Source organism: Coregonus lavaretus, assembly GCF_964263955.1.
Source record: "Coregonus lavaretus genome assembly, chromosome: 22".
In the NCBI taxonomy this organism is placed as follows: Eukaryota; Metazoa; Chordata; class Actinopteri; order Salmoniformes; family Salmonidae; genus Coregonus; species Coregonus lavaretus.
Window position 1 is genome coordinate 39,520,989 of NC_140009.1, and position 11,920 is coordinate 39,532,908.

Here is an 11,920-nt window from a genome sequence, read left to right on the forward strand (position 1 = left end):
GCCCATTCGTCAACACAGCCAATTGAGTTCAGCATGGCTACATACACGTTTGAAACCAACGATGAATCAAGAAAAACAGATGTAAAAATGGAAAGGCTGATGGAACCATAATCTTACCACTGGAGACGAAATTCGACACCCAGGGCAATCACAGATTGGAGGATGTACCTGTAAGATTCCTTTGGACATAAGGGTCTTCAAACTTTTCCCTGAGAGAGAGAGAGAGAGAGAGAGAGAGAGAGAGAGAGAGAGAGAGAGAGAGAGAGAGAGAGAGAGAGAGAGAGAGAGAGAGCGAGAGAGAGAGAGAGAGAGAGAGAGAGAGAGAGAGAGAGAGAGAGAGAGAGAGAGAGAGAGAGAGAGAGAGAGAGAGAGAGAGAGAGAGAGAGAGAGAAAGAGAGAGAGAGAGAATGAGCAATAATAAAACAATAGACCATACTCACACAGCACCCACAGAATTCAGCAACTGTAAATCAATTATATGGAATAACCTACATATGGAGGTGATTATAAAATGACTGGATCTTCAGTAGCCTTAAGTATATTTGTATAGTGAATATAAGACTATGTTATCAGAGTCTACACCTGAAATGCACACAAAGGGAAATAGAAAACATTACAACAACAAAAAAATTGTGCAACACTAAACTTGGATTATTGTTGAATGATCATGACTCCAAAACCAACATTTTACATAAACATTACTTTGGAACTGCCAGGTTGTCAAACCAAATTACCTTATTAGTTTCACTGATGAGTTCTAGTTGAGCCCAGTGTGGTAAGATAGGCCTACATATGTATACATGGGCTACTGTCACTGTATCTAAACTCAGATATGAAAATATCCATAATTGGGCTGTCATTTTTTACACCCTCATCCAACAGAACTTGGGGCAACCCGTGTCAGTTCCGTATGAGTAACCTGGGGTGAGTTGGGGTTCAAAAACAATTGCGCGTGCGGCCAGCGCAAAAACACGTAATTATTCAAATAGGCCCATAGTAAGTAAACAGCTATAGCATTTATTATTCTTATTGTAAATAATTTCATAAACATCTTCCGATAACTTTGTTTTGTCTGAGCCACTGTAAAACTTTTCAAACCAAAATACTAGCCAACTAATAACATCAAACATATCATAGACCTACTCATTTGAGTGTCCCGGATTTTAGTTTACTATGTTACGTCTACCCCTGAGTCCAGGTTAATATTTTGGATAGTTGCAACTCAACCATAATCCACCTGAAATAACCAAAAGGGTCAGGAATAGGCTTCAACTTCGAGTAGAGTAGCCTAAAAATAATTATGTTCCCACCCTTCAACATCATTATGTTCTATTGAGACATCAACACCCTTTCGTTTACTATGTTACGTCTAAACCTGAGTCCAGATTAATATTTCGGATAGTTGCAAAAGCAACCATAATCCACCTGAAATAACCAAAAGAGTAAGGAATAGGGTACAACTTCTAGTAGTCTAAAATAATTCCATTCCCTGTCTCCATCATCATTCTGTTCTGTTGAAGTGTCAACACCATTTTAGCCTGCTGTTACACTCAACACTCAACGGAATGATACCCCACAACTTCTATCAACTGTCATATAATGTTTTAACATTACTGAACCCTAAATATGAAAGTTTTTCACCTTAGTCCAGGACTCCTGACGCCCCGTTTTGAGAATGGTCGCTGCCTGTGAAGATACAGCGACGTATGCGCCTTTTCTCATCTCTCTCCTTACGCACTGTAGTTGGTGTATATTACTGAGTATAACCCTTTAACTACGAAACGCAGAACCAACCCATGGAAACAGAATTTCCACTCACCAAAACAATGACAAAATCCTTCACTTAGGTATCATCCTTAAAATAAACATAGCCCTACTGTAAAAAATTACTCTTTATATATAATACTTGCTGTTGCCTACCTTTGTGCCTTATACTTCGTTTCCAATCTTTGGCGGTCTCCCTTCCACTGACAAACTGGAACTCATTCGGGGTGAGCCACTCGCCCCGGTATTTGATTGAGGGTCCCTTACTACCTTGGCACAGTTTGTTAATGTATAGTAAAGCCTTGTTCTCCCCGCATTCCACCTCGATGCATGGTTCCCCGTTGTCAAAAAATGGCTGAAAGTCGGGGATTGAGGAAAACCTCTCCAGCATTAAGTCGTCCGGGTGATGGTGAAGGTGCTGCTGCTGGTGCTGGTGATGCAGCGCCGAGTCGTGGAGCCCCAAATACGCACGGTGATGGGCGAATATATGGTCGTATTGCGGTGGATGCGGGGTCACCACGGGGATAGTAGTGGCATTTAAAGGGGCCGGGTATTCGGACTGGTTGAAGGCAGCCAATGCCATATCGTCCCCATCCAGTCTCTCCTTTTTGATGGCAGGCATGTTACTGGGAGCGAAGCGCTGGTAACAAGTGATTAGCAGCTAGTCTGACCCAACTTGTGTGTCCTCTTTTCAGAGTTGGTCAGTCGCCCCAATCTTGAAGACGCGCCACTTTGTTTTACGCAGGGCTCCGGTGTTGCTCGGTGACAGCGGTCTGTTGAACTTCCCCGAGAGATTGCCATTAACTAGTTTCCAGCTCTTTTAGCCGCGGCACTCTCATCCGCCACACTCACAGCTCCACTCGCATGGGGTTCTCGCAGTGCTCCTGCCTACCACATTTAATCGGACTCGCGCTACTAATACCTGACATGGTTGAGTGGCCAGACCTTAGCCGTGGACATCACATTATGTCATTATCCACAATGATCATTGACACATTCCCATGTGCTCTTCATTTTAGTCTTTTTTAAACAGTATTATTATGGTGTTGGTCTGTCTTATTATAACTGCCTTTATTTATTTATGTTTACAGTTACTGTTGTCCTCCGTGCCTTCCAATGGGCTAATATTACGCGAAACTGTCTACTTGAATAGTAGCCTAAACAACACAGGCTATAACGTCTTTTATGGTTTATTAGCAGTGCTTGACTTGGGCATGAGCTCAACGGATCTGAGTAGGCCTACCGGCACCTCAAATGTTCTACTGCTTGAGCTCCTGTTCCTCTTATAGAATATTATCTCAAAAGTATTGTGGAACTCCTGCACCTAAATATAAACAGTACCGGCACCCAAAGGCAGGATTTTTTTTTTTTTAATCGCTCTTATTTTTTATTTTTTTTTGGGGGGGGGGTTAATTTCCTAAGCTATTCTTGAATATGGGTGGTCTCATCAATTATACCATGCCTATTTCAAGTCTATAGTTCTAGAAAATATGAATTTATTTTAGAATATAATCACTATTTTAGTCCAAGTCAAGCACTGTTTATTAGAATATAGGCCTACAGAAAGATGGAAGTGTTTTAAACTATCCTTATTAACCAGCCACAAAACTAGGCTAGGCTATCTGAGGATTGCAAAATCCCCTTTTTTTTCTAAAGATATTTCAAAGTATTTGCGTGGAACAAATTCAGCTGATGGGACTTTTGAAATAGTTGTTTTTAACCCTGTGTAGGCTATATCGTTAAAGTCATGCTGAAGTTCATAGAACCAGACCAAATAAGATTTGCACTCTCCACCGCTTCTCTACTTGGCCCATTTAAAAAAGCGGAGGCTTTGCGAGCCCGAAAACTTGAAGGGGGGTCCGCGACGGACGTCATTATTACGCAACAATATAAACACAGTCACATATTCCTGAAACATATTTTAATATTTCCCTCTTCTATTATTATGATTATATTTTCAGGCGTTATGTACAGCAATAAGAATTATTGAAACAACAAAAGTCAATATCAGTCGATGGTTAGGCCTACAAAGCTGCGTATAAATTATCTCATTAGGCTACATAATAAAGTCTGACCCTTTGTTAACAAAACAACAATAACAAGATTAACAATAAAAACAATAAAACAACAACAACAAATATATAGCTTATATTCCTTTTAATTCAACAACAGCTTTGAACCTGGATTTGTTCATTATTTTTATTTGGTCTTTGATCATAGTTCTATCCGCTAGGACCTCTGAAGTTTAGAATGATGTGGGAGTTGAAGTTTGTATACTTTTCTATGTTGTGCCCTCTGTGCTTGAAGTCAACCTTTTCCTTGTACTCTTTGTAATCATCCTCCCACTACTGACATGGTCACTCTCCTTTTCAGAAACCTAGTAGGCTATACTAAACATAAAAAAAAATATATATATACAAATATCTGCACACCTACATAAGCAAACATGTGCATGACTTCAAATCAAATCAAATCAAATCAAATTTTATTGGCCACATGCGCCGAATACAACAGGTGCAGACATTACAGTGAAATGCTTACTTACAGCCCTTAACCAACAGTGCATTTATTTTTAACAAAAAAGTAAAAATAAAACAACAACAAAAAAAGTGTTGAGAAAAAAGAGCAGAAGTAAAATAAAATAACAGTAGGGAGGCTATATATACAGGGGGGTACCGGTGCAGAGTCAATGTGCGGGGGCACCGGCTAGTTGAGGTAGTTGAAGTAATATGTACATGTGGGTAGAGTTAAAGTGACTATGCATAAATAATTAACAGAGTAGCAGCAGCGTAAAAGGATTGGGTGGGGGGGCAGTGCAAATAGTCCGGGTAGCCATGATTAGCTGTTCAGGAGTCTTATGGCTTGGGGGTAGAAGCACTTGCGTGCACACACACACACACAAATACATGCGCTAGCACACACACACACACACACACATGCACACGAACGCACACGCACACACAGACACACACGATGTACTCCTCACACTGACATTATCTGGTCCCTGATTCATTCATGTCAATAAATCAGGGAGAATGAGAGAATGAGCTTGGGAGCTTTCACGACATGGTGGAAGGAGACTATTCTCACCATCACTTTAGCAGTGGCTCAAGTAAGCTTAAGTTAACAGTGGCTTTCAAAATAAATCTGAACCATGGATGACCATGAATACATCCTTTAACTGGTCTTTGAAGACTGTAGATACCAGGCCATGGTTTATAGCAGCATCACAAGATGATGTGGTCATTTCCCCACTGTCTCTATATCTACATAATAATCAGTAACAGGCAGGAGCAAAACCCTGCACAAACAACAGACCCTCAAGACCAATGACGGGAATTCCTGCGGTAGAATGAACAACTGTTTCTAAGAAGGTGACATTTTGATTGGTGTCAATTTCTTTTAATTCTCTCTTTTCGCCCCCGTGGAAATGTGTGCTTTGGTGTCGATGCGTAGGTGCTGGGGCGCACCTATCATCACTGTCAGAATGGGGATACCCCTACCCCCCTCACACCCACTCCCAGCCTGTGACTCATGAGCTCCATAGCAGTGCCTCACCCAGACACCCACGATGGAGGGGTTCCCCCAAACTCTGACTGACATGACAACATCCCTGCAGCCTCCAGAAGTTCTCTGAAGAGGGTTAGCTGTTATTGGGTGTATGGTTTTGCTATTCTCCTACCACCACCACCCTCTTATTCTTTCTCTTTCATCCTATATTGATGTGTGGGCGTAACCTCAGTTTTTATAAATCTCACTTTTGATCTCATGTGCTATGAGGAATACTCTACTTTCACAGAACCCCCGTCCACCTACACACGTACACAAACAATTGCCTCAATATACAATCAGTCAGAAAAATATTGTTTTGCCTGTAGGGCTATTTATTGAACATGATCTTTTCTTAAACGGTTCAGGCTATAAAACGTATTGCTCATATAAGATCTTTCAGTAAACCATTGAACAACAGTGAAATTTATTTTTTAAGTTGTTGTGAAGTCATATTAGTTGTTGTACGGCTTCTGAAGTACAAATACAAATGTAGAGACAATCCTGTGTGTTTCAGCAAGGTATTCAGTAAAGGGCGTTTTGTTTATCCCCTTCACGTCGGCCGTAGAGCGCCCCCCTGACGCTCCCTCCTCGGCGAGGTTGTTGGCAGCCGCCCCGGAGCCGCAGCGCTGCTGGCGGGGGAGAGAGGTAATAAATAACCAGGGGAGAGGAGACCGCCGGGCGGTGCACAGTCTGACCTGACAAATACTCACTGGAAAACCATCAGAGACCGAGAGCCCACCCCTAGTGCTTGGAGCCAGCCTTTCAGACATGAACAGCAAAATATAGCATATAGGCCTATTGGAAAAAGCGGCGTCTCTCCCTCGGTCTTTCTCCCCATAGATATCCAGAGACAAGGCGGGAGAAATTAACTATTTAGAGGAAATGTTTGAATTTCTTGCTTGCACGATTTTAGAAGGCTCGTATCTTATTGCTTGAATATTTTTGGTTGTTTTGTTTTTAAAGCCCCACCAAAATGTGTCCCCCAGACTTCTGCACCAATATCTGCTGGATAGCTCCATGGCCTACCTCAAAATTAGGCAAGGCCATAACAGTACTGGTTGATTACTTTTCAAATCCAATGTATTTTCCACGTTGATTCCACGTCACAAAACCTTGACAAATTATGTTGAAACCATATTGATTCAATCAGTGTGTGCCCAGTAGGAAGTGTCCACACAAGGTAAACTATTAGTGCAAAAATAATTATAATTATACTGAACAAAAAATATAAATGCAATATGCAACAATTTCAACGATTTTACTGAGTTACAGTTCATATAAGGAAATCAGTCAATTGAAATAAATTCATTAGGCCCAATCTACAGATTTCACATGACTGGGAAGGGGTGCAGCCATGGGTGGGCCTGGGAGGGCATAGGCATACCCACTTGGGAGTCAGACCCACCCGCTGTGGAGCCAGGCCCAGTCAATCAGAATACGTTTTTCCCCACAAAAGAGATTTATTACAGACAGAAATATTCCTCAGTTTCATCAGCTGTCCGGGTGACTGGTCTCAGACAATCCCGCAGGTGAAGAAGCCGGATGTGGAGGTCCTGGACTGGCGTGGTTACAAGTGGTCTGCAGTTGTGAGGCCTGTTGGACGTACTGACAAATTCTCTAAAATGACGTTGGAGGCGGCTTATGGTAGAGAAATGAACATTAAATTATCTGGCAACAGCTCTGGTGGACATTCCTGCAGTCAGCATGTCAATTGCACACTCCCTCAAAACTTGAGACATCTGTGGCATTGTGTTTTGTGACAAAACTGCACATTTTAGAGTGGCCTTTTATTGTCCCCAACCCAAGGTGCACCTGTGTAATGATCATGCTGTTTAATCAGCTTCTTGATATGCCACACCAGTCAGGTGGATGGATTATATTGGCAAAGGAGAAATGCTCACTAACAGGGATGTAAACAAATTTCAGCAAAACATTTGAGAAAAATAAGCTTTTTGTGCTTATGGAACATTTCTGGGATATTTTATTTCAGCTCATGAAACATGGGACCAACACTTTACATGTTGCGTTTATATTTTTGTTCAGTATATTTCTCATGTGAAAAAATGTGACAGCAAACACTTCATGTTCCACTCCTACTAGAAGTAGTATCAATCACCGTCGAAGGGGCGTAGAATTCGGCTACCAAATTTAAACTTTCCTCAGGAAAAATTTTTGTGTGCACGAACAGCCGAAAAGAAACCTGCCCATGATAAAAAATGAACAAAAGCATCACAAAATGTAGTCATAATATATGCGTGAACTGTTTTGACTGGGAAATATACGGTAAGCTGAAGGGGTCAGGCGGCTGTCTGTGATCCCACACGACGGCTCTTCCGTATACGATTTATTTTCTTGCTGGACAGCCAGGCAGGCAGGAGGCCTAGGAGGATACTCATTTTAGACCAGCATCTGTAGCTGTCAATGCCGACAGAGGTGAGCAGACACCCGACCCCGCGTATCGTCCCTAAACACTCCCTTTTCCCCCTGGACCACCCTCCTCCCGTCACTGTAACACACAACCACACACACACATACACACACACGTGTGCAAGACACAGACACACTCAAGCATGTGCGCAAGAACACACATGCACAAACACTCAAGCATGCGTGCAAGAACACACATGCACAAACACTCAAGCATGCGCGCAAGGACACACATGCACAGACACGCAAGTATGCATGCAAGAACACATACACCAAACATACATACAAAAGTATGTGGACAGCCCTTCAAATTAGTGGATTCGGCTATTTCAGCCACACCCGTTGCTGGCAGGTGTATAAGATTGAGCACACAGCCATGCAATCTCCATAGACAAAAAACATTTGCAGTAGAATGGCCGGTACTGAAGAGCTCAGTGAATTTCAACGCGGCACCATCAGAGGATGCCTTCTTTCCAACAAGTCAGTTCGTCAAATATCTGCCCTGCTAGCGCTGCCCCAGTCAACTGTAAGTGCTATTATTGTGAAGTGGAAACCTCTAGGAGCAACAACGGCTCAGCTGCGAGGTGGCAGGCCACACAAGCTCACAGAACAGGACCGCCGAGTGCTGAAGCGCATAGCACGTAAAAATCGTCTGTCCTCGGTTGCAACACTCACTACCAAGTTCCAAACTGCCTCTGGAAGCAATGTCAGCACAAAAACTATTCGTCGGCATCTTCATGAAATGTGTTTCCATGGCTGAGCAGCCGCACACAAGCTTAAGATCACCATATGCAATGCCAAGCGTCGGCTGGTGTGGTGTAAAGCTCACCGCCATTGGCACTCCGACAGACGAATCTGGGTTTGGCGGATGCCAGGAGAACGCTACCTGCCCCAATGCATAGTGCCAACTGGAAAGTTTGGTGGAGGAGGAATAATGGTCTGTGGCTATGTTTCATGGTTCGGGCTAGGCCACTTAGTTCCAGTGAAGGGAAATCTTAACGCTACAGCATACAATGACATTCAAGACAATTATGTGCTTCCAACTTTGTGGCAACAGTTTGGGGAAGGCCCTTTCCTATTTCAGCATGACAATGCCAACGTGCACAAAGAAAGGTCCATACAGAAATGGTTTGTCGAGATCGGTGTGGAAAAACTTGACTGGCCTGCACAGATCCCTGACCTAAACCCCATCGAACACCTTTGGGATGAATTCGAATGCCGACTGCGAGCCAGGCCTAATCGCCGAACATCAGTGCCTGACCTCACTAATGCTCTTGTGGCTGAATGGAAGCAAGTCCCGGCAACAATGTTCCAACATCTAGTGGAAAGCCTTCCCAGAAGAGTGGAGGGGGGACCAACTCCATATTAATGCCCATGATTTTGGAATGAGATGTTCAACGAGCAGGTGTCTACAAACTTTTGGCCATGTAGTGTATCTCATGAACTCCAACCATAGATTTGAACAGGGAATTTTAGACAAAAACATACATAAGAGGCTTCAGTAAAATCTTTAGGGCATAAATGTAGATAATCTACCCAATGATCAAAATGGCAATAGTTTGTTCTATGATTGGAAAATTTGACCGTTCCAGTCTTCATCATTTGTGATACACAAATCACAATGGCCTAATGTAGGCCAACTGTCCTTCAACCAGCCTTCCACCTCAGTAGCAGCTCCATTAATCATTTGTGCAGTAAAAGATAACGTGCCTCTCTTAGTTTGTGGGAGTTATTGGCACAATATTCCTCACCATATTTGTGCGAAGCAGTGATAGGAACATAAATTATTTCTTATCTCTTCCGCAATCCATTTTTCAAAGGGTTCACCGTGTTTGAAGGGTAGCAGTGCCAACAGCCAACTCCAGATAATACTAGGCTATATTAGCCTTCAAGAGATTCCACTTACAGATTTTAAACAAAATGCTATTTCAAACAATGGAATAACCCTCAATAAAATGGTCAGTACTTAGGCCTACCTCATCAACCACTAAAACCAAATGAAGGTTATAGCAAACAAACATGCAATGTCTTGCTTGTTTCAAATGCCTATGAAAGGTTGCCAGGATAGCCAATTAACACTGAAGGTCTTTGATATTTTTCTAGAAAGATTGTATGGAAGGCACTTAGTCTTTTGGGTCGTTCCACGAAAAGTGTGCCTTTTGTGTCCCTTTGATATTTTAAGCAGAAATTGTGCACCAATATTGAATTTCAAGAGCCTGTTATATTAAAATAAATGCCCTTTAAAGCTGCAATATTTAACTATTTGGGCGACCTGACCAAATTCACATAGAAATGTGAGTTACAGATCTGTCAGTTTCATTGAAAGCAAGTCTAAGAAGAGGTAGATCTGTTCTATGTGTGTTATTTCTATGCTTCTATGCTTTCTAAGTTTCGTTTTTGCACCTTTTACTTTCGGTCTTTCGGTTTTGTATAGCAGCTTCAAACAGCTGAAAATACAATATTTTTGTTTATTGAAAATATATTTCACAATTGTTTAGATGGTACAAAGATTCTCTACACTTGCTTGTTTTGTCACATCAACTGGAATTAGGTGAAGTATTGGAATTTTAGCAACCAGGAAGTTATTTTGTTGCTTTGACAAAATCATTTCTGAAGATTATTATTTATTTAATGTGATTAGTGATTCATTTATGTCTGTCACTCATTTTAAGGTCAACCCTGTTACGTGAACTGAACTTTCGTTTTAAAATGGTGAAACTATTCCTTAAAAAAAAAGTCTAAAGTAACATTGAACACCTGATAGTCAAATCATAGTGTAAAGCAGGTGAGCTGGTTCTACTCTTTTTGGCCACTTTCTGGTGTTTTGTGGTGGAGAACTGAGCGGGTTGAGCATAACACATCAACCCTGTTAACCATAGATAGACAGGCTAGAAGTATTTTTTTGTTGTTGTGATGCTTGCATTCAATTGCCACTCCCTGTTGCACACAACAAGCTTCCATTCCCCCTGTCACAAGAGGATTCATGTCTGACTTAAGATGTTACGGGCAATCCTCTTACTTTATTTGGCACAGGTACTTACTATAGTCATTTTTTGGGGGTGGGAAAACATGTTTTTTATGAAGTTGAACATGTGCTCTTTATGACAGAATGTAAAAATGATGTGAAATCAAAGTTATTTTTTACCAAGTTACACTACCCAAAAGGCACCGAATTGGTGGAACACCCTTTTACTGTCAATCGTGGTGGGCCTACAACCAAGCATCTCCATAACGTTTGGCCTACGCTTGTCTGACAAAAAATATATAGGCTAGCCCTGGCTGTAATACAGTATGTTTCAAACTATCATGTTCAACTCATGGACTGTCAGTCTTTGCATCCATTTGGTTGAAACAGGAATTAAAGGGATAGTTCAGAAACATTTACATATGTAAAATCACTGAACTATCCCTTTAAGGACTGTGTCTTAAAATCAGAGAACACCTTTAATGTTGTTCAAAATCAGACAACACCTTTAATGTTGTTCAATGCGTACACTGCTAGTGTCACAAATTTTGTCTTGGGGTGTTAAAGAAAGATCAACTAAATGTATTGTCCCCACTTGAGTGCCTCTCCAACCACCAACAAACATCAAACCGGCTTTGTAAAGAGTTCATATATGCTTGCAAAGAATAAATCTCCTGATCTCCAGGCCCCTATTGATTTTTGTTCTGTGTGATGTGAAACCAGCAATCAACACTGCAGTTTGTTAATTGCCCTGAAACCAAAGCCAAGCAGTTGATGAGTCGCCGACATATTTCAATTAGCGAGCTGCCCTGGCCGATCTGTCCCCCGGGACAGTCACGCCCTATACCGACTCCACATTAGAAGGAGTTTGGTAAGCATTGGTAAAATGATACCTGTGTTTTTATACATTTGACATTTTAGTCATTTAGCAGACGCTCTTATCCAGAGTGACTTACAATTTGTGCATTCACCTTAAGATAGTTGGGTGAGACAACCACATATCACAGTCATAGCAGATACATATTCCCTCAATAAAGTAGTTATCAGCAACATCAGTGCAATTAGGAAGATAGCACATACAGTGGGGAGAACAAGTATTTGATACACTGCCGATTTTGCAGGTTTTCCTACTTACAAAGCCTGTAGAGGTCTGTAATTTTTATCATAGGTACACTTCAACTGTGAGAGACGGAATCTAAAACAAAAATCTAG

General features: G+C 41.7%; 1 protein-coding gene across 1 annotated transcript in view; it reads right to left on the bottom strand.

Annotated features, from left to right (window-relative positions):
* The window catches only part of samd11 (sterile alpha motif domain containing 11), a gene marked incomplete at its 3' end in the record, with an annotated part of 82,499 nt that extends 80,098 nt beyond the window's left edge, over window positions 1–2,401 (bottom strand). The window contains exons 1-2 of the mRNA XM_084187175.1: window positions 1,921–2,401; window positions 118–209 (exon numbers count right to left, since the gene is read on the bottom strand). Coding sequence (XP_084043301.1) covers window positions 118–209; window positions 1,921–2,386 — 558 coding nt within the window. The 5' untranslated portion in view covers window positions 2,387–2,401. The remainder of the gene's footprint in view (window positions 1–117; window positions 210–1,920) is intronic.
* Window positions 2,402–11,920: the final 9,519 nt, after the last annotated feature.